This window comes from Fusarium keratoplasticum, chromosome 1 (genome assembly GCF_025433545.1).
Source record: "Fusarium keratoplasticum isolate Fu6.1 chromosome 1, whole genome shotgun sequence".
Taxonomy (NCBI): Eukaryota; Fungi; Ascomycota; class Sordariomycetes; order Hypocreales; family Nectriaceae; genus Fusarium; species Fusarium keratoplasticum.
In genome coordinates, this window is record NC_070529.1 from 2,961,821 (window position 1) to 2,984,196 (window position 22,376).

The 22,376-nt window shown below is 53.4% G+C and overlaps 6 protein-coding genes across 6 annotated transcripts; 4 read left to right on the plus strand and 2 right to left on the minus strand.

Annotated features, from left to right (window-relative positions):
* Nucleotides 1–38: 38 nt before the first annotated feature.
* Nucleotides 39–1,558, minus strand: NCS57_00088600 (uncharacterized protein; the record flags this gene model as incomplete). Its single annotated transcript, XM_053050961.1, has 2 exons — nucleotides 39–170; nucleotides 233–1,558. The coding sequence occupies 2 exons, from the start codon at nucleotides 1,556–1,558 to the stop codon at nucleotides 39–41; spliced, it is 1,458 nt and encodes a 485-aa protein (XP_052919476.1).
* Nucleotides 1,559–7,326: 5,768 nt separating this feature from the next.
* Nucleotides 7,327–9,669, plus strand: NCS57_00088700 (Zinc finger transcription factor ace1; the record flags this gene model as incomplete). Its single annotated transcript, XM_053050962.1, has 3 exons — nucleotides 7,327–8,076; nucleotides 8,140–8,354; nucleotides 8,406–9,669. 3 exons carry the CDS (start codon nucleotides 7,327–7,329, stop codon nucleotides 9,667–9,669), a joined length of 2,229 nt encoding a protein of 742 aa, XP_052919477.1.
* A 1,908-nt stretch (nucleotides 9,670–11,577) lies between these two features.
* Nucleotides 11,578–13,376, plus strand: NCS57_00088800 (Glutamine amidotransferase type-2 domain-containing protein; the record flags this gene model as incomplete). The annotated part of the gene is made up of 4 exons (XM_053050963.1): nucleotides 11,578–12,204; nucleotides 12,257–12,667; nucleotides 12,715–13,251; nucleotides 13,305–13,376. The coding sequence occupies 4 exons, from the start codon at nucleotides 11,578–11,580 to the stop codon at nucleotides 13,374–13,376; spliced, it is 1,647 nt and encodes a 548-aa protein (XP_052919478.1).
* A 1,159-nt stretch (nucleotides 13,377–14,535) lies between these two features.
* NCS57_00088900 (uncharacterized protein) lies at nucleotides 14,536–15,590 on the plus strand (the record flags this gene model as incomplete). Its single annotated transcript, XM_053050964.1, has 3 exons — nucleotides 14,536–14,924; nucleotides 15,010–15,258; nucleotides 15,374–15,590. The coding sequence occupies 3 exons, from the start codon at nucleotides 14,536–14,538 to the stop codon at nucleotides 15,588–15,590; spliced, it is 855 nt and encodes a 284-aa protein (XP_052919479.1).
* Nucleotides 15,591–19,668: 4,078 nt separating this feature from the next.
* NCS57_00089000 (uncharacterized protein) lies at nucleotides 19,669–20,571 on the plus strand (the record flags this gene model as incomplete). Its single annotated transcript, XM_053050965.1, has 1 exon — nucleotides 19,669–20,571. One exon carries the CDS (start codon nucleotides 19,669–19,671, stop codon nucleotides 20,569–20,571), a length of 903 nt encoding a protein of 300 aa, XP_052919480.1.
* A 435-nt stretch (nucleotides 20,572–21,006) lies between these two features.
* Nucleotides 21,007–22,338, minus strand: NCS57_00089100 (uncharacterized protein; the record flags this gene model as incomplete). The annotated part of the gene is made up of 2 exons (XM_053050966.1): nucleotides 21,007–21,501; nucleotides 21,559–22,338. 2 exons carry the CDS (start codon nucleotides 22,336–22,338, stop codon nucleotides 21,007–21,009), a joined length of 1,275 nt encoding a protein of 424 aa, XP_052919481.1.
* Between the last annotated feature and the right edge of the window lie 38 nt (nucleotides 22,339–22,376).

A 22,376-nucleotide genomic window follows, 5' to 3' on the forward strand; every position in this document is an offset into this window, starting at 1 on the left:
CTGTAGTTTTGCAACATTTATTCATTCATTCATTCATCTTAAATATGTCTTCTCAACCCAGGTTCCGTCCAGGTCCTTTGATTCATGCCATCACTCTCAGAAGAACCGCACTCACTCTCAACTTCAAAGGACACGCCATCAGATTCAGCGTCCCAGTAATCCTTTTCAACCTGTTTCATTTCGGTTAACCCACACTTACCATCGGGGATGGTGGAGATGGCTCTGAACGTACCTCGATATGACTGTTGCTGTCGTCGGCCAATCTGTCAGCCTCAGGGGCACCGTTGATAATGGCACATGACGCTGCAATGCCATCAAGGAAGCCGGTGATGTCGTCGATCAACTCTTCAATGGTAGTGGAATCGGTGTTGATACTAGTTGGCGAGTCAACAGATGCATCGGCGTTGATGTTGCTATCATCGGCCAACCTGTCGATAACCGGAGATTCGGGATGCATATCATGCCTGTTATCGCCATCGCTGGTCATGCTCCCAAAGCCGGAGTCCTTAACGGGCGTGGTGGGCGACCCAGCATGACCATCGAGACTGCTACCATTGTCATCGTCCAAGTCTCTTCTCATTTCAGAGGCAAGGGTAAGGACGGTACTTGACTTGGGCGAATCGTCCTCACGGCTCCCGTGATTATAAGGAGGGACAATGGGAGGCAGCTCAGGCAACTTGGGTGCCTGGCTCCCATTCTCAGAGGGAGATTCAACCAAAGCGGCTCTGGGTCGAACCATAGCCTCTAACTGAGTGTCGATGAGGAGCACAGGGCGTCTGCTGTTGACGCTACCTCGCTTCCAGCAAATGTCCTCTTCAGCCGCTTGGTTCTTCTTAGGCACCGCGAGGCTCAGAGCATTGATGCGTTCGTTGAAGCTTTCATAGCCCGCCCCGAGTGGCCAGACAACGCCAGCATATGGGAGATCGAGTTGGCTCCAATCAGTGGGCCGACTCCCACAAGGGGACGACACGGTAGAGGAAGGGGGCGAGCGATCGAAACGTGTAATGTCGAGCGAAGACGGATCCCGAGAAAACGGGCTTCTACGTCGGCTAAGGGTCTCCTTGGTAGGAGGAGCAGAGGGAAATTGAGGTGTGAAGGGGCCCGCGCTGCCAGGGGATCCAACAGCGAAGAGATCCAACCCGTTTGAGTCCCTGCCAAAGTCCCTCTGGATTCTGATCGCCTCTGTTGCGCCGTACGAGATCTCGCTGCCTTCGTTCGAAAGGGACTTTCTGATCTCACGGTTGGCCGCGTCGCGGGCGGCGATGATACCAGAGTCGTTACCGTTGTTGAGCCAAGAGAGGGTCTCCTCACGCCCCTTGGGCGGCGGCCCCTCAAGTGGTAGACTTTCCAAGGATGGTCTCCTTTCGTAAGAGTCTCTTCGTGCACTGAACCGACTCTCTACTGAAGTGCTTCTTTCAGTGACATACCGTCTCTCTGAGGAAAGAGATCTCCCTGAGACGGACCTGGTCTCAGGCGCGACATCAGGGACGTCGGTCGAGTCGTGAACCCGTCGGACGGAGAGGCAGGAGAAAATCTGGCTGAACCACTCCAAAGCCATGGTGATGATGAGATTGTGGAAAGTTGCTTGCGGTGGTTTGTTCGTCTCTCCGAATAGTGTCCAGAGAGATGTGTTGCAAAGTCGATAGTCAGGTGTGGAAGTTGCAAGAAGACTGGCTAATGACAAGACTGGTTATTATACCTCTGGTAGGTTGTTCTTGGTACTTGACGCAAATAAGGAACACAGTCTGTACATTTCCAGAATAAACTGAGAACAGGAAATAATATGGGAACGTCTTGGAGTTGTGTTGGCGTTTTGGAAGATGGTCATGTTCAAGGTCTTTGTTCTTCAGAACTCTGCATTTCTCAGGAAGTGTACAACGCATGGACAGCCAAACAATGACCTTGTTGCCTGAGAGCTGTGTCTTTTTCTTTCACGGTGCAAGCTAGGCAGATCGCAAATAACGATGTAATCCGAGGTGAGCTGGCTAAGTTACGATGGGATATAAGAGTTCATGGAATGCCGTTCCAAAGTACAGATAATACACACTCGGTACTCAGTATCAACAGCAGCAGAACTCTCCCCAGAGACCACAAATCACACAGTAACCATGTGCGTTTATGAAGGGTTCAAGTATACCTGTGGACACACCATCTACGAGCGGCGGTCCACATGCTGGGGTTGGTTCTGGGAAAAGTTGCATTTCGTCGACTGTTGCTACGCACTCGTCACATGCACCGGCGGGATGCCTCCGGCATGCGAAACAGAAACTTACATTAAAGAAATTGATATGAAGTGTTTCAAGTGCCAGGAAGAGGAGATCGAGGCACAGAGGAAGCGGCCGAGGGAATATCAATATCCCTTGGCGGATTTGCCGCCCACCTCTTCGCAATTCGACATGTCGCTATCCGACTATACGCAGGGAAATTATTCGCCGCATGATCCACCTGGGTTTCAAGCTCAGCAAGGGATGCAGTATCCCCAAGGTCCTCCTGTGGCGGCTAGTCAGCAACAAACACCTCTACCTTCTCCCGCTGTCCGGGAGTCGCGATTCAACCGCGGTCAGAGTCAAAACTTGGGAACAAAAGTGATGTCCCCAGCTGCGTATCTTGCCCAAGAGACAGCCTACCACGGAAATCTGAGTCAGTCCTCCAACAGGGGTGAGTCTAAAAGCCGCCGCCGCCACTCCTCTCAGGGACCTAGTTCTACATCTCATCGTTCACAGCACTCTCGCCCACAACGCTCTCGCTCCCAACCCCGAGATGGCAGCCGCAGGGAGTCAACATCACAGGATCAGCGTCCTCATACTCAAAATCAGAATGGCAGTCGTCTCCCGTCACGTAGGGAGTCCAGATCACGGGATCAGCGATCTCACTCTCAACATCGGGACGGCAGCCGATCCCGACGGCGTAGGGGGTCGACATCACGAGGTGAACGTCCTCCACTGTCCGCGCGTGGTAGGCCTACCTACTACAACGATCCGACTCCAACGCGCTGAGACTATCTCAGAGTGTAAGTACAGGTGTTGAGAAGACAAAGTCAGTGTGTGTGGTTAACATGGGACATCAGGTAGGTTAGGGGTTGCGGGATCTGCAAACATCATCTTGAAGTTGAGTAGTTTGAAGCTGTAGTAATTGATCTGCTCGTTTAGACATATAATTCGCATTTGTGACCGTGAAAGTGAAATATCAATTTTATTAATTACGACGGTACTTAAGTCCCATCTTAATCTCATCTCAAATGGGCAACACGTGTGTATGGACTGGTTCTTTGAGACGTGGACCTTGATATGCAGCACGACTAAACAAACAAACCAATTCTCAAGCTCATTACCAAGGCCACGGATGATACTGGACTCTCTTTTAAGTCATCAACTCACCGTCAGCGTGAGTCGAGATAAAATAAGAAAACCTATAAAGATAGATCGTGAGCTGAGAATAGTAGCACCGTCAAGCCACGCATGTCAGTGCCAAGGGTCTTGTCATGGGATCACGTCGCCGACTAGATTCAGAGATGATCTAACTTGAGCGGGGACAAAGATAGTACCCGAACGAAAATAAAATGCTGCCTTGAGGCCTTTCAAGGCCATCGTGATCCCTTGCAGTTAGTCCAGGAACCGTGGTTAAAAATGGAGATGATGCTAGATCGAGACTTGAGATGTGTAGGCAACCAGTTAATCGGGAACTTCTGCGATGCCCCTGCCAGATGACCCCATCGCTGGAACCCATGGAGCGTGGAACTGGACTCGACACTGTATTGTCGAATCAGGGCCACCAATTCACGGGTGCCTTGACCACGGGTTGTCCTGGTTTAGATTCTTACGAGGCTATTTACGACCTAGCTCCCTTGAACCACCAGCGAAGATCTCGAAAGGTTGCAGCCACTCCGTGAGACAGCGGGGGTTGTTCCCTGTTCTAGGGTCCACAGGAAAGGATGGACGGGGACATCAAGGAAGGAGAGATCTCTGAACCACTGCTAAATCAAGCCCAAAAGAACCAAAAGAAAAGAGCATACGTAGCCCCTGCGAGTCCGAAATACGGGTGCCTTGGGAATGGGGTTCGCCAGCCGAGGCACCCAAATTTGTCCCTTACGCGAGAGGGTCACGGGCAGGCTGCCCGATAAAGTCGACGGCCATTGGCTCATGGCCGGGACCTTTTTACGAGTCGACGACACTCTGTGTTTGACCGAGCGCTGCTAATGGTAGGGCTGAGGTTGAGCTTGCGTGGATACATGTGCCCTTTGATTGAATGGCTGCATGTTTGCGTACTTGGGTGACGACTTTGCGCAACTCGGCATGTTTCCTGTCGTCTTGGCGCCAGTTGAGACTGCGATGGCTTCATACGAGCGTACAGTTTTGTTTAGACCAGTGACATGCCAAGAACAAAACACTCACAGACGCGTGACTGGGTGACGCAGGTTTCAGGGCCCGACGACCACCACCACCTTTACCATCAAAGAGTCGGGATGCAAGTGTCGCGGCAACGGACCCTAGGACGATGAGAGACGAGATGGGGCCTCAGGACGCATACCTGAGGACAGGTTGCCCGCAACAGGGATGGAAGAGGGTGGGAATGGATCTTTGGAGGAAATTGGGGGCCGAAAATTGCGAGCGTGAACCAAAAGGGAAATCGCCGAACCGCTGATTGAGTCAACGGTGACAGGACATTTTGTTTCGCCCCGACCCCTGGTCCAGAGAAGCAGCCCTACGTGTGGATCAAGCGGAGGTGGTTGTGGTCCATTGGCCGCTGGAGGGGGGCGTGAGTGCATGCAGATGAGCCCACGCAGAGAGACTTGCTCGCAGCCAGAAGAGGCGAGGAGGACTCTTGGTCTTGGGAGGGAACGAGGTTATTCTGGTGCCGGCAGACTCAGACTCATCAGTGAGTGACATGCTGGTCGTGCCCCGGATCGCGTCTCAACTAGACTCATCGTGGTGGCATCGTAGGACTTTGGCCCTTGCACTCCAGATCCAATGGATCCCCCTCCAAGGAGGTCCCTCGGTGTTTGTTCCTCAGCAAACGAACGATATGCATGGCAACTCGGCAGTGCAATGCCCTTTCCATCCAAATCCTGGACTTGCGACAAGGTAAAACGATTCAAAACAGATCCAAGCACGAGACTCTGGAGTTGATGTGCCAGAGTCGGTCCCCATCAATGCACCAGAGCTGCATGGAGGCTGCGCAACGCCAGGTCCATCGCAGCAGCCATCGCAGGCACAGCCGTAAAAGAGGGCTGAGGTGGAGGGTCGAGGTGCATCAACTTCCAACTCGGCCAACAAAAGACGGGCAAATCAAAGGACCGCGGGCTCATCCTGGCCAATGCTCGACCGTCTAGTGGAAACCTAAGCAGTCAGGAAGCGACTCACGAAGATGTCACGGAAGAGCGAGCTCTCTGGCTCTGACAGACACGGGCCATCTGGGAGATGCAAGTTGCGCCAACGGGGCAGACACCAAGAGGAGACCCCTCGCAACGGGCGTCGATCCCTGCATCGACTCCGCAAGGCGTTTCGATAGGCTCATGGCCACGGTTGTGCCATTTGCTCGCAGCAGGAGAAACACCACCAGCATCCGACGTCATGGCCACAGTTGAGTTCCTTCGTTCGGTTCGGGAGACGCACCCAGGGAACAACACCATTTTTTTTCATCCCACCCCCTTGCCCTTTTCCAGACGCCGTCTCGCGTTGATGAGCATGGAACCCTCGTAAGCGACATCTGTATGTAAAGAAAAGCTCATGACTTGTCAATGAGCCTGACCAAAACAGAAGGGCCCGAGGCCACGACAGCAGAATACGCAATGATGTGCATATTGGGGGCCAAAAGATCACTGAGAGTCTGCACTCTTCCCCAGCATTTCATCGCAGGCCTTGAAATCGTCCTGCGCATTTCGCACCTGCGCGCGCGGAGGTTCGCCGATGTGATGCGCCTTGAGGAGACACGGACTAGACGGACCGGTCTGGTCAATCAATGGCGAATCGTCCTAACGTGACGCCGGACGGCGGACACCTGTACGAGAGCGGGTGCGAGAGTGAGCGGGGCGGAGTTTGTGGAGACATTCCCAAGTCGCCCGTGATAGTCGAGGCACCTGGGCCATTAACACCGATGCCAAACCCGCTGGTTCCGGCCGGCAGCGTGTGATGCGGCTCTGCGACGGATTTTTGGGGGGGATCCGGGCGGAAATTGCTGTGGAATGCTCTCCCCGTCACAACAACCAACATTCTCGTCGCAGGAATCTCTGCCAGATGCCACAGTAACTCGCCCTCAAGGTGCCCCAGAAATTGTTAGTGACCCTATCGCCGTAGACTTTGCGCAGGGATACGCCTCCTCCGCACAGGCTACGCCTCAGCCCGCGGCGCCCCCTAATCCTAATTGGGCCGGGCCTCCAGGCAGCAGTCTGCCATGGGCTGAGAGGGCGGTCTCCCCCAGCTTGGTTTCTAAGCACATTGGGGAAAGTGGCATTAACCCCCAAATCCACCACTTCGCCCTCTCTCCCTCTCCATCAATCCAACTCCTCCCTTTTCTTCCCTTCCCATCATCGTTGCCGTCGTTGTCCTGAGGCCGCCGTCGTCAATCGATTCTTCTGCGTCTTTAACCCCCCCGGCTCTCGTCTTACGGACCCTGCACACCCTGCGTCGCTTGGCAACACGCCCCCCTCCGCCATCCCTCATATACCCTTTTACGCCCCGTCCTCTTCTGTCCAGTTCCACTCGCCTCTCTCTGCATCCCCCTACGACTTGATATCTAACATTTTCCGTTTCAACCGCCGACTCTCACGCGCTCGTCGCCCGTCGTCTCGTCAAACCAAACGATCCTGCCGAACCCTGCCGGGTCATCTTTCCGCGTGAGAAATATATCTGTTTGGCCCCGACTCGTTCATCCGCCGCCTTCCCTGTCATCCTCTTGGTCGTCTCGCGCCACCCGCCGCACCTCGACTTGTTGACGACAGGATTGACATCCGCTGCGCGCCCTTGCATCTCTATCACTTGGTACGGTTCATATTTTATCTCGTCTTGGTCTTCGATTTCCATCTCGTCACGCCGAAATTGTTTCCTTTCCGGTTTCTTCCCCCAGACATTTGCCAAACAACCTGGCATTGGTCAATCCCCCCAAACCCAAACCTGGACTCGGTCAACGTCTAGGCCTTTTCATCCCTCTTGGGTGTGGGAATTAGGAACCTCGACTGTGACTCACCATCCCGTCCTCCACTATCAAGCACTTGCTTGCATCCAAGATCGATCTTGTCAACTAACGGGACTCCCCGTTGCAGCTTCAAAGACACCCGTGGCTATCGGTCGACTGTCCTGTCGACTTGTACCCACCTCTCAGGTCTAAGCCATGTCCTTCTCCCACCCACGTCGAAGGACTCCGGTGACTCGCCCGGGCAGCGACACCGAGAATGCCTTGTCCCTTAAGACCAACTCGACCCTCCGTAAGGGTGCAACCTTTCACTCTCCTACTTCTCCTGTCTCTTCAGCTTCGGACCTCACCTTTGTCCCTCCTCGCCTGTCTCGATCCCAATCTCACTTGGATGATGTCGTCGATGCCAACCGACGTCGCATCGCCTTGACCTTGAACGACATCGACGAGGCTCTGGCCAAGACCGAAGAGCTCTCTCTGTCGCCCAGGTCCCCCAAGAGCAAGCCCAAGTCTCTTCGGGACACCAGCTTGCCCATCCCTCGCGGCTTCCTCGAGGGGCCCATCGTCGACCCAGCCATGGCTAAGGAAGCTGAGAGGCGCGTATTGCGTCCTCGTTCTGTCCGACACTCACGGCACCATGCTTCCGACAGCGGCCTTGGGACTTCGGTGGCTTCCACAAACGAGAAGCATGCTGCAGTCACTCCATCAAAGGAGACAAAGACGCGCTCCGCCATCACAAGATCTGCAGCTGCCTCCACAACAGAGAAGCTTCCAACCCTCGGCTCAAAGGCCATCAACCGCATTCACGAGCACACATTGCGCCCACTGTTGGCCAAGCCAACTCTCAAGGACTTTGAGCCCATAGTCCTTGACATTCCACGAAGAATTCGATCAAAGGAAATCATTTGCCTGCGAGATCTTGAAAAGACCTTGATCTTTATGGCACCGGTAAGTCAGCTTCTGACTGATAATGGCGTTTGGGGAAATACTTATCGGATGCTGTGTGTGAAGGAGAGGACCAAGTCCGCCGCCTTGTACCTCGATTTCTGCCTTACCTCCGTCCGATGCATTCAAGCGACCGTCGAATATCTCAGCGACCGCGAACAAATTCGACCTGCTGATCGGCCTTACACTAACGGATATTTCATCGACCTGAAGGACCAGATTCTTGAATACGGAAAGCAGCTCGCCGCCAAGAACAACGGCGACGACATGGATGTCGACGCGTATGTACCCAGCTTTGTTCCTCTGGATTACCCAACTAACTCCTCCCCAAGATCTGATGAGATCAAGCTCATCGGTGGTATTGCTGAGAACGGACGTCCCGCCGAGCTCGTCCGCGTCCGAAAGGACGGCACCTACATTTCCCTGGAGACCGGCAAGCCCGTCGACGTCGACGAGGCTCCCATGAAGATGAAGCGCTCCCTGAGCCAGCAGCTGGAGGACGAGGAGGAGATCCAGCGATCCATGGCTCGCCGCAAGAAGAACGCCTCCCCCGAGGAGTTGGCTCCCAAGAGGTGCCGCGAGCCTGGATGCAACAAGGAGTTCAAGCGCCCCTGCGACCTGACCAAGCACGAGAAGACACACTCTCGACCCTGGAAGTGCCCCGTCCCGACTTGCAAGTACCACACCTACGGATGGCCTACTGAGAAGGAGATGGATCGCCACCACAACGACAAGCACTCGGATGCTCCCGCCATGTACGAGTGCCTCTTCAAGCCTTGCCCGTACAAGTCCAAGCGCGAGTCCAACTGCAAACAACACATGGAGAAGGCCCACGGCTGGCACTACGTGCGAACCAAGACCAACGGCAAGGTGCCGCGTAACAAGCCCGCCAGCTCCACCCAGCAAACTCCTCCTCTCGTGAACGTTTCGACTCCTTCCACCACGCCCACCTACAGCGGCGTTCCCACTCCTCCTCAGCACGACGTTACCCAGTTCGTTGGCGCTGACTTCCCTCTCTACCCCAACGAGTCGGACTGGATGTCGATCAACAACATTCCTGCCGAGTCCCTTGATCTGGACTTGACTCTCGACAGCACTTCTCCCGCCTCAGCCAGCCCGTACGAGCAGTATGCTCCTTACCAGAACGGCTCGGCCTTTATCCTCGACAACGAGGACCTGTACGCTGCCCACATGCAGCTGCCAACTCAGCTCCCCACGCAGGACCAGATGGCCTTCTACAATCCCAACCCTAAGATGATGGCTCAGCAGCTGCCCATCTACCAGGCGCCTCAGCCTGTCGCTGTTCCAACTGGCGCCCCACACTTCTCGCCAACTGGCCAAGAGACGGCTATGCTCTTCACCCCTAATTCACTACGAGACGTTGATGAAGGATTCGATGATTCCTTCGGTGGAGAGGGGATGGACTTCCCACTCTTCCCTAGCGGAAACGGCATGACAAACAAGGCAAATGAGTACCAGCAGCCACTCTTTGGCGAAATCCCAAGCGCCAACCTTGGCTTCTCCCAGACCTCGCAGCAGGACCTCTTCCAGATGGACCTGTCCAGCATGGACTTCCAGCAGAACTTCACGGACTAGATGCCTAAAGTTTCAGAGGAGCCTCGTGTGAAGGTGGAGAAATAAAAGAGCACAAGGCTCGAGATTGTATCATGCCCCCCTAAAATTACCAATCAGTTTTTTGGTTTACGATTTACGACGAACTTTTCTCAGGCCATCGAGAGCGCGATGAGGCCTTTCATGTAATATGAGCAGATTTTACCTTGCCCCTTACGTTAGCTTTGCTTGCTTTGTTGCTTGCTGCCGTCTTGCAGAGACGAGGGGAGATGGGGGTTTGAGAATGGAGGGGAGATTAAGTGACCAAATTGGGTATCAGAACACGCAACACATCACTACACACACAACACCATATGACACTGCACGGTTCGGTTTTTGCGAGATCTGGTTTTCACTGGTATAGAGTTCGCCCCTCTCTCGTACAGTATTCTTAGGGATAGAAATACACCCATCAACAAGTATTGGTTCTCGGCCTTGACGTGTGACTATGATTGTAGACTTGCCTTTGGTCCGAACCATGCAAGGATTACATGGAGGTAGATGATATTCGTTTGTCAGCTATTGGGTGGCAACTTGGAGTGCTACCGTAAGCAAGGGTTGGTCTAGATGCTTGGTAAAACTCGGGCTTCAAGGCCATCTTGTCCTACCATGATGAGGCCGGTTAAAGCATGGGTCTAGATCAGGTTTATCTGAATAATCAGTGACAGCTTCCCGTACTTGCCAGATCTCCCTCTACAGAGCCCAGGTGATCAACTTGTCCATAGGTGAGTATATTCAGCTTGGGCAAGTTGCGCCAACAACGGTGAAAGTGACGGGTTTGTTTTGGACTATTGCTCTATCAGGAGTCATCGCAATTTAGAAGATTGATAAAATCGATGATTATCATTGATCGATCAGCAGAGGATCTGACAGTCGCTACCAATCCAGATCTCAACGGGTGGCACGGAGTAGCACACTCTACAGTCGGGCACCGCATGCCGTCCATTTAACCTCACCAAGACGGTTGCTTTCCTTTTTGCCCTGTTTGTATTCTGGCTGTACTTTCATGCTCGTGGTATCTTCGTACACCACATATTTTGATGGGAGGCTCGCTGTCGTAATCATCTCGACCACGTACTAGAACGTCAACGAGTAGCTCAACTTCCACTTAGACCCCATATCGCCAAAAGCACGAGTTCTCACCACGGTTCCGGTGCTATAGCATGTTCTAGGCCATCTTCCAATTCATTTACCTTTGGGTCACCAGGTTTTGACTTTTCGGTGTTGAGCCCAACATGTCCCTCAATGGTGGTTCACGGTTACAACTGTCATGCGTGACAACAGCAAAGTCTATGTTGACCTCTGTGCTGTTGTTAGTTGTGCGCCCGAGTTACGTATGGGTAGTCATGGGGCTTCTGGGATTTGGTGTGTTTTCTATCGTGCTCGTTACTCGAAAACTAGCTCCTGGGATCCAGCTCGTTGAGCTAGCTTCAACCACCTACCCTTCTTGGTCGTCTTCACTCCAAGTCGACCACGGGGGTACTTGTGCTTGAATTTTCAGGTCGATCCCTAAGTTTACTGTCGGTTTATTGAATTCACACATTCATAGGTAGGCATGGTTTACTTCTGTTGGTTATGTCTAATTGTCTTGCTACCGACATACCACCGACATGACACTCATCATTTTCGTAACGGAAATCTGACTCCGTGACTGTAGACTTTGGCACCTGTGTGTTCAACAACCGGTGTTTTTATTGCTTGTACGAGACTTAGTTTCTGATAGTGTTGAAAAATGTATGTAGATGGCACGGTTCCATCATTCTGGGCTTCTCGACATTGAGGTCCAGGGTAGCAAAGTGGAGACGTGCAATCTCGGCCCCCTTGCGCGAAGGCCAAGATCCATGACTGTTCTTCCTTCACGCGTTCTCAACTTCCGGCAACAGCACGCGCAAAATGTGCGGCATTCACGCCGTCATCTCATCCAACGCCGGTGATTGCATATCTCCTGGACTAGAGCGATGTCTTATCAACCGAGGACCAGACCACACAGGGACCGTACAGGCTCAGCTCGACGGGAACGAGCCCGATCAAGCTGGCCTTTTCTTGACCTTTACGTCGACTGTATTGTCGCTACGAGGAGATCACGTTGCCAAACAACCCCTTACCGACCCTGCCTCGGGTTCTATCCTCTGCTGGAATGGAGAGGCTTGGGGGCTCCGAGGAGAACCGGTTCAAGGCAATGACGGCGAAGCAGTCCTCGCCCTGTTAGCTGAGGCAAGCCGTAGTGCGGCACACACGCCAGGCCAGATTCTCGATGTCTTGCGAGCCATCGAAGGGCCTTTCTCTTTTATCTACCTGGACAAACCGGCGAAGCGGCTCTACTATGGGCGTGACCGCCTGGGCCGTCGGTCACTGCTCATCAAAGAGGGGCTGCCATTTGCCCTTTCGAGCATCGCTGAGACGCCCGTCGAAGGATGGAGCGAGGTCGAGGCTGATGGATGCTATACTCTGGAGCTGGGAGAGGTCGCAGCCGGCGGAATGGTGCCCCTGCGACATGACTGGACACCAGACACATCCATGGTGAGTTATGTGTGAGTATACGCCCCGAAAAGCCTGCTACTTACGTCTTCAGGTCTCGAGCATCGGCGTCTTCAACGAAGAGGTCCCTCAGCAAGCTACCAGACTTGTTCCGGATTCAGTATCCGTGCAGGATCTGCATTCGCATCTCGTCGAGTCGCTCAAGCTTCGAGTTCTAGACGTGCCGCTGCCACCAAAGGCCTCTCATACTGATGCAAGAGTTGCGGTGCTGTTCTCGGGAGGGCTCGACTGCACCGTGCTTGCACGGCTTGCGCATGATCTTATCCCCCTTGACCAGTCTATTGACTTGATCAATGTGGCGTTTGAGAACCCCAGAATAGCTGCCCAGTTCCCGGGATGTTCTCGGGATGATCTCTATGAGAAGTGCCCTGACCGGTTGACGGGACGGAGTGCTTTCGCAGAGCTCAGCCGAGTCTGTCCCGAGAGGAACTGGCGATTTGTGGCAGTATGACCATCTTGACCCTCTGGCGTTTTGTTTATTGACCACCGCAGGCGAACGTGCCATATACAGAAAATCTCGAGCACAGAGCCGATATTATTAGGCTCATATACCCACACAATACAGAGATGGACCTCTCGATTGCGTGCGCGCTGTATTTTGCCGCCAGAGGACAGGGACTAAGCGAAACGATAGGCGAGCCAACGCCACAACAGTACAGCACAACCGCGCGCGTATTGCTATCCGGACTGGGCGCCGACGAGCTGTTTGGTGGATATGGCCGTCATGGCGTAGCGTACACGCAGCGCGGCTACTCGGGGCTTGTCCAGGAGCTGAAACTGGACGTGGGCCGGCTGGGAAAGCGAAATCTCGGACGTGATGACCGGGTCATGGCGCACTGGGGCCGAGAAGTGAGGTTCCCGTACTTGGACGAGCGATTTGTCAAGTGGGCGATCGAATGTCCCGTATGGGAGAAGTGCGACTTTGAGAACAGCAGCGACGAGGGATCTCTGGATGCAGAGAAACGAGTGCTGCGACTGGTAGCCCAGTCTCTTGGCATGAGCACGGTTGCGCGGGAGAAGAAGAGGGCGGTAAGTGCACGGCCGATTGTTCTGTTTCCAAGTGTACTGACAAGCTTGGCTAGATACAATTCGGGGCTCGGACGGCCAAGATGGAGAGTAGCAAGGTCAAGGGGACGACGCTGTTGTCTACGTGAAGTTAGGGCAGTCGAGTGACTGTAGAGAAGAGCAAGGAACTCGGCAGTGATGATTCTCAGATACTTCCGAGGCAATTGCAAACCATGGGCCAACACGGGCTGAGCGAGTGTGCGTTTGCTGGCTAGTACAGCTAACCCTCCGCGTAGTCTGGTGTTTTATTGCATGGGCATTGCCAATGAAGTCGTAAAGGCAAGTCTGAGCCGAGTAGTATGGATGGTTAGACATTATAGCGTGGTGTTTTGCAGCTAGAGGGGGAGTAATAAGACAAAATTCAGGTACAAGCGCAAGTTTCGCTCAGATATCATGTCACTTGGGGACGTCAATGGATGTCAATGGACGGTAACCATGTGTTTTGTGTGTGTAGATGTGCGCCCCCTTGCATTGTGACCTGAGACGCACCATGTGGTGTTGAGGGGGAGGGAGCCAGTGAGAGACTCTAATGCTTGGCAGCTCGTGCTGACAGGGGAAGCTTGGCAGAAGCGAGGACGAGACAAAAACACGTGCGATAAGCAAGGACAGGCCGAATTGGATCAGACATGGCATTGTTTTTTGAGAGAAACGAAACAGACAAGTCGATTGAAGCGGTCAGGGGTGACCAAATATAGAGTAGAGCTGCTATCTAGAGTATCAAATGGCGGTGGTCAACTGAAAATAGTGGCTTGAGTGGTGCGACATGCCCCTGCCTTCTCTGCCTGCTCCTGCCTTGATGCTGGGCGTCTATCGCATCGATACGAGGAGGAAGGAGCTCCGGCGCTTCCACTCGCTGTCAGAGTTGCCGTCTTGTCCCGTTCTTGACCTTTCCCCGTCTCTCGCGCGCGCCAAATTGTCGATAATGGATCGATGAATCGATCGATTCTTTGCTGCCTCTTTCTTTTCTTCCCTCTTTTTATTGTTCCATTGATTCTCTTTTGAGGTCGAGATTCCTTCTTTTTTCCTCTTTCTCTCGTTATTCTGTTCATTTCAATTGATTCTAGCGCTCGTTCATTCGCCATTGTTCTTTTTCTGCCTCTCTTGATCAATACCATCTTTTTTGTTACTATTTCCATCTTTTGTTACTATTCGCATCCTTCGGCACACGTCACAACACCGATACGAGGCCTCTCAATGCTTCACTGAAACACACACACATATCTACACTTCTACTTACTATACCCCTTCATGTTCGGCTTCATCCAGGTCAGGGACCGGGATTCCTCTTCTACACACGCAAGCCTGTCCGCGACAGGTATCAGCATCTTTAACCACCAAGAGTCCGACGCCGACGCCATGCGCAAGGGAAACCGCCCTCCGCCGCTGAACCTCAGCATCGTGACCCGACCGAGGTCGCTGCCCCGGGTATCCAGGACACCCGTGCTTCTGGCAAAGGAGCTGACGCCCCTGCTGACTCCCCTTCCCGAGGAAGAGGTCGAGGAGGACCCGCAGGGCCCGGTGGTTCGCGCCGTGAGGATATCAGTCGACTTCCTGCAGATTGTTTCATGCATGCTGGTGATGGTGATGCTGGCCATCTTCCTGGCATCGTACCCGGGGGCTGCATCGTCGAGTTATGGGTAAGTTGGGAGGACCCGAGGGGAAGGATAGCCTAGAGGGAGAAGACAAGTCAGAACAGGATCACTAACCTTGGGGGAACTGCAGAATCAGAGCCTCGATACTCATGGCAGCATTAGCCTGCGATGTCGGCCTCGGCATCTGGTCTATCCGCTTCTACGATCGGCCGTGGTCCGGCCTCGCTGTGGTGCTCCGGATGCTCACCGCGGCGGTGCTCGTCGGGAGCTTAGTGGGCTTTCTCGCAGCGGGAAGAGTGTTTCCGGCAGACTACACGTACTGGAACCTGGCATCCTCGCAATCCGGCGGGCCGGTGTTGGGTCTTGTCTCTGCAATTCTGTAAGTCTCAGCTGCGAGCCCGTCATATCCCAATCTCTTGTGCTCTCCACACCAGAGCAGCGGGAGAGACATTTTTCTCTTCTTGAGTGAAGTTTGCTGACTGACTCGGCGATAGGGGCTGGGACCTGGTCCATGTTCTGCTGTCTCACCGGATCGTCGGTTGTTGGCTGTGGATGCAGTGCTGGTGGCAGCGGCTGCGGATGCGGCGGCGGTGTATGACAGCTGGAGCTCGGGGACGGGCGAGGAAGATGGTCGGCGGGCCCTGGTGGTCCGCCTCACGATCCCGACGAACGGCAGCCGAGTCGAAACGAGGCTGGAGCTGCTCGTTGTGAGGTATTTGGAATGGACAGATGAGGAGTGGAAGTCGAAGATGAGTATGGAGCAGCGGAAGTGCTCCCTCTGATATTGAGGTTCCACGTCAAACCTCGTATCCCTCTCTGGGCATATTCTTTTTTTTAATCATCACGACGACTGTGTCGAAGGAAGATGGGGCATTTACATTACATGAGTGACATGGACATACAGATGCCCAGTCAAAGTGGATGAGCAAGACTCTGTTACATACTGAGGGGGAATACACGAGATGCTTTCCCTGGTAGGGGGGAAAGACAGAGGACAGACGGACCCATGGGGAAAGTAATGACCCGTAGAGATGCATTCATGATAGAGAAATTTCACTCTTGGGGTTGCAACGCTGAATGCTGGGATGGTAACTATGGATGTTGGTGATGGTGAATGATAGGACCACAAAGAGGCTTTTTGATTAGTGCGTATGCGTGTCTGAGACCACGTCTTGGGCCTGCTGCTCTTCTGGGCAGGGGGGGGCTCTTCTTTTCTTCTTGGGCCCCTTCTCTCGCCCTTCTGTGTGGTCTAGAACTTTGCTTTTTTCTGTCCGACTGTAGCATTGTCTCTGATTGCGTGGTAGCATTTTTTCTCTCTCAGTATTTTCCATGCCGAAAAGTGCCGTAACGGTCAAAATTGCCGGTCAATGATGCTGCTTGACATGGGCAAATGCCGTGTGTGCAGGCCAGGGGCTGGTGACTTTTCTTTTGCCTCGTGGCGTGTGTTGCCCTTGCTTTGAGATGATGTCTCCATTTTGATGGATGGGTATGGTATGAATATCCTTTCTTATCTGGGAAGAGTAAAAGATGTGGTTTGCCCTATGGTTATTGACTGCATTCTGCGAGTACCGCGTCCCTGGTCTTGTTCATCGTGCAGGGCCTTGTTTATCTCGCATGTTGAGAATCTTGTTTCCTTGGAACTGGTATTACTCTTACTGCTGCTTGAGTCTGTGATGCTTGCTGTGTCTGTTGGTTGCGTCGTGTTTGCTGGGAATGGGTGCAGGGCGTCTTGCAGTAGGCGGCGGGAAAAGGTGGAAACGGCTGTCCCAAACAGGGCATCGATTGCCGTTCTGGGAGCATCAGATCATGGTTGGCGAGTGTCGATCACCCGAGAATACAGGGGTAAAACTGACGGCCTACCCAGGAGCTTGAGCTGAGGGCTGAGGGAGAGAGTAAAAGAGACCCATATCGACAAAGTGACAGTTGACAGACTGTTGGTAAGACTGTCTTTGTCATTGCTTGGCACATGACCTGCTGAGGTAGCAACGTTAGTAGGCTTAGAAAGTTCCCTCTTGCTTTTTGCCCTGAACCTGACATTTAGCTACCAATTCAGTTCCGCCCTCCATCTCGTTAATTAACGAGCTGTCTGTGTCATGATGGTCTGTCAGTCTGTGTCCCATGGAGCCGGGCACGTTGAAACGCGGCGCTAAAACAAAACGAGACACTCCAATAGGGCGAAGTAACATACCACGTCCTATGTCAGAAACACTAGATTCAACACCAGGGAGAGACCTGGGGACTTGAAATGCCAAAGCGTCACCGCTGCCACCAACGTCAACCTACCGTAGTTTTCATGCTAGACGTTAGACCGGTGGCCACCACTATGGCCGCCATAGAGATCGAGCGCCCTCCAAGATAATCAGCTACTAGATGTAGGACAACACGGCAAATGCGCGCCCTGAGACCGGGGGGACCCTTTCCTTGGCGTACATCGGAGCTCCCCCATCCCGTGGCCACAAAAAAAGAGGTCAGGCTTGAACCTGAACCCTCTGAGGCTGTTGGAAAGCGTCCGTGATGCTCCACCTGTTGTGCGCCAGCTCCGCTCGCTGTACCTGAGGCGACGGGAGGCGGCCCCAGCTTCAGCCAAGGCCACCTGGTGACCTACTCGATCCCGCAGAGTGAAAGAGAGAGGCAGCAGGCTCGGCGCTATCGTGAGGATGTTGAGGACAAATCAGAGGCTGCATCTGCTAAATCCCATGAGTCGTGGAGAGACATGGCTAGCTGGGCAAACAACTAATGTCGACTAGAAGGCGAATAGCCTCACTCAAGAGGGCAAAGATTTGCACGCCTAGACGACTTCCACCAGCTTAGCAGGCGCGACTTCCGACGACCTCGAGAACTATACGGATGTGTCTCTGTCTACCTACCCTAGCACACAGTCAAAAGCCCATTGGGCCGAAGTGACGGGTCGCCCGTTTTACGAGCTGTCAATTGCCACGGAGCTAAGACGGCTGGGACATGCAAGTAAGTCATTGATCAAGAGGTGTGAGCGGGAAGACTCCATCAACGGGTCTTGGCCTTTGATTAACACACCCCCTTGAAATGGTGCAGCCCGTCAATGTGCGTCCTTCTCAGCTTATGGTACGGCATCTCAGGAGAGGGAAACCGATGGCAATTGAGCCGTCTTTTGACCAATTTCGTCATAGACTGAACCTCGGTACTTGTTCAATTGGCTGCTGAACTGGGTTCTCCTTTCTTCCCCACGTTTAATGTTTGAGGCGACCAAAGGTGCTGGGCTGACTGAGACCAAGGGTAAAGTAAGGAATGAGAGAGACACAAGACTCTTTGACTCGACTCGTGGCTTGTTGGTCTATCGACTGTTCTGTTCTGTCTGGTAGCCTCGCAGCTTGGCAAGGCAGTTTGTCTGTCGATCTGCCGAAGTCAAGAGCCTTTGACCCCTTGTTTATTGCAGAGTATCATTTTTTACTGGAAATAGACTCCGCTGCACTGCAATCCTTCAGAAGACATGTACAGGTCAGGCTGTTGCTGTTGCATGGGAGAGCACCTTGGGGTCGCTTCCGAAATGGGCCATGACAACGGTCCAGAACCCGAATCCTTCGGGAAACGGAACTCGCGTCGACTGTTCCTGAAACGAAACTCGGATGCGTTAAGATTGGACCAGACTGAAAGGTAAAACAAAAACTTTCAGGGACCACGCTTCGAGTGAGAGTGCGAGACTGGGGTTGTAGGGGTCCCGCTGCGGCCCGAGGTCCTTTGTTATCCACCACCGCCCGCCGCCCGCGACGCCGAAATCCGAACGAACCGGTTGACACTCTCTAACTTTTTTTTTTTGTTTCCTCAGAGCAAACAAAACGAGGAAATACAGTAAGCTACCCTTGTAAGCTAGACTGGTAGCAACTGCCGGGCAGGGTGTAGAGCCAAAGTCTACCTCTTGGCCCCAGCTTACAACACACACGCCCTCTTCACACTCAAGAGTGATCGTCAAAGAATCGAACAACTGAAAATCCTGGTCCTTGTTGCATATGGATCACCCCCCTCTTGGATAGTTGTCAACACCTTTGCGGACATCCTCTTGCCTGACCGAGATGGGCCCCCCGTCGACGATCCCTCCCCCCCTTCTTCAGTTGCAGTAGGGCTGCTTCTTGTGCTCGGTAGGACACTTCCGAACTGCTACGCCAGATTCTTTGTTTCTTTCAGCTTTGAAAATAGAGAGGCTACTAGCAGTGTAACAGGTCAACCGAAACATTGGCAGAGATAGTAGAACCAATAAACCCAAAAAATGATATCACAAAGTTTACAGAGTCCAACGTTGGGTCAAAGGGAGGTGACGCTCCTGTCTCACTTCCTTAGCCGGACCTTGGAAAAAAGCACAGAGCAAAAAGAGACCAAGGATGTGGGTTACCACGGGTAATCTTGTTCATGTGGACTTTCTCTCTGTGGGGGAAACAAAACAATGCATTGAAACCTTTTGGCTCGACTTACATGGATATTGGGGTGTGGGGATGTCAAAGACAAACCACGGACTCGAACCTCCTGCGGATCACGGGAGATTGGCACTCAAGCAGACTTGTTGAGGACTACGGTGAGAGTGTGTGTGAGTTGTCAGTCCAGCCCCCTTCGGGAAGAGGAGACAAGAGAGACCTTGGGCTTCTCATGATGGTCGATTTCGAGTATATATAGAGCTTCATCTTCCCCCCCATATCACCACTTCTTCTTCATCAGCATCAGCATCTCATCTCCTGCTCTTCACTTCCCTTCACTTCTCTCACAACAACTCAAATCCAACAAAAGCACTCGCTCTCTTTCACTTTAATTACTCTTCTTCACCATGTTCTTCTCCAAGATCGTCCTCGGCCTCGCCTCCATGGCCTCCATGGCCGCCGCCATCCCGGCCCCTGACGCCCTCCTCGACACCACCTCCTCCATCGCTGCCCGCGACTTCACCATCCGCGATGACTCTTCCCTCGAGGCTCGCGGCAACTTCAAGTGCCCTACCGGCATGTCCTACTGCCCCTGGACCCGTGCCTGCTCTTGCCCCCCTGGCCAGGCCTGGGACGGCAAGGCTCGCAAGTGCACCGGCAAGGTCATCACCGGCTGCTGGCCTAAGCCTTCGCCTTCGGCCTTTGTCGATGTCAAGGTGAAGCTCGGCGCCTACTGCGCTGCCTCTCCCTACAAGATCGTCAAGTACGACGCCCACCACGCCTACTGCCAGGCCAGCCTCCTCAACGTCGTCTTCCTTGCTCCCCTCGAGATTGACGCCGAGATCTCTCTCCTCGGCGGCAAGCTCATTGACATCAACGCCCGCATCAGCCTCGCCCTCAAGAACGTCTGCGGTGGTCTTGCCGGTCTCTACCTCGAGAATGTCCTTGATGCTGTTGCCCTCTTCAACACCAACAAGTACGGCTACGCTGTCCGCCCTGGTGATGTTGTCGGTGGCCTCCTCTACGCTGTTGTCGACCTCCTGAGCGGCCTCACCTGCGCCCTCGGCCTCGGTGGCTGCAAGGTCTACGACTGTGTCTCCTACTGCACCAAGGGCTGCAAGAACTACATTGACGTCAAGGGAACCATCGGTGGCTACATCAACGGCCTCATCGGTTTCTGCCTCGTCAACGATGTCATCCTCATCGTCAACAAGGTCGGCGCCATCCTCACCGTCACCGTCAACAGCCTGCTGTGCATTGTTGGCAGCCTCCTCCGCAGCCTCCTCGGCATCTTCAGCTGCAACTGCTAAGCGCCCGGTCTTTTGTCTTGAAAACCGGGTGCTCGCACTTGAAACATACTTACACTCACTAAAATTGGATATAAGGAGATGGGATGAGCTATGATTGGCAGTGTTAACTTGGAGGATTTCATTCCTTACAATATTTGGGCTTCTGGATCCGGTCGCCTTAATCCTTTTCATTAATAACTGTACATGAGTGCACGTAAACAATATAACATGGGTTGTTTTGAGAATCTTGAGCTTCAATGATTGATTGAGTGATTGCGTGCAGTAGAGTGAAACTCGGAAATAACATCTCGGGGGAACCGGCCTTGGTAAAAACTACTCCTCAGTTCCATTCCAAAACTCCTGGGTATTGATATCGACCTTGATATCGACAGCCTGTAATGTGAACAATGTACTAATACACAACAATCTTCCAAGTAAGCCTTGTACAAACTTGACCTATGCCCCCACAGGCTCCATGATCTGTTTACCAAAACCATCCACTGAGAAATGGCTAAAAGATTCTTCATCATTCTCGTCCATCAAGAGACTCCTGTCTTCCGTCTCCGGGGGCAACTTTGCGTACAACCCCTCACCAGCCTTTGCCCACGTTGGCGGTAGGATATCCTCATCCTCTTCAGGTGCTGTCGTGATGACTTCAATAACGCGGGTACGCTTTAGTATCTTCTTGGTGGTCTTGTGCTTTGACCTTGCCTTGCTGCTTATAATAACGTGACCGTGCCGTGGCTTTTCTTCATGCTTTGATAACTTGTGAACGCGAAAGGGGGTTGCTAACTGAGCCTCCCAGTCTGGTGAATCAAACATGGGCAGATCAGGGTGTCTTTTCGACACAGACACAAGGATGTCGACAAGGAGGTTGGGCTTGAGCTGGTCACATAGAGAGAGGATGTTCAGAAGATCAGTCTTGCGCATCTGGTCAAAGTACTCGGTCCGCTTTGCTACAGTGTTAGCGTTGATACTCCCTACAACCGCTGCAACCGCTTGACTTACCGATGAGTCTGGAGCGCGCCCTGCGCCGAACCCGACGAGTCCAGGCTTTGCGGGAACGACGCCCCTTGGGAGCGCGGCCAGGCGCTTCTGGCGAAGCTTCTCGACCTCATACTGCCGCTGCTGGTTCGACTTCCCCTTGAGCCTGACCGCCTGTTCTTGATCTGCAGCGCATGCAGCACAGACGAATATCGAGGCAGCCATGGCCTCACTGGTGATCGTGGGAGCGTGACACTGATGATGCCAGGACCTGAGACAGTGCGCGCACGTAGCCAAAGGGCCCTGGCTCGTCTGCGCAGACCCCTCGCATTTCGAGCACTGCACCGGCTGCACCGTGGGTCGAGACTGGAGGCTTGGCTGGAGAGCATCTGTCCCCTTTGCCACCGGGAAGGCGACCGTGCTTTGCGTAAAGTCAACCTTTTCCGTCGATGACTCTCTCTTTCTCTTGGCCCCGGCGTTGGACGAGCTCCACGCGGCTGAAGTTGGATTCGTTGACATGGGCAGAGTCTGGAGGAGGGGCGATGCCGACGGCACTGGCAGAGTTGCATCCAGATCGTGAGCCACTTCGGTCCTTGATTTTTCGAGCATGTTTTCTTGGCGGCTGCTCTTTATGCGGTCCATGATGATGGAGGCGTTGGATGAGAACTGAGGGGTGTACGAGGCTTGATCTGGTGAGGGCGGCCTCAAGGAGGCGCCGCCTGCTGCAGATGTATCACCGTTGCGCATGTCATGATCGGCAGATTCGATACCTCCCACCATAACTTGATCCTGTAACCCATCCATCTTGTCGAGATGTCGAACCGCGTCCACTGATGAGGCCT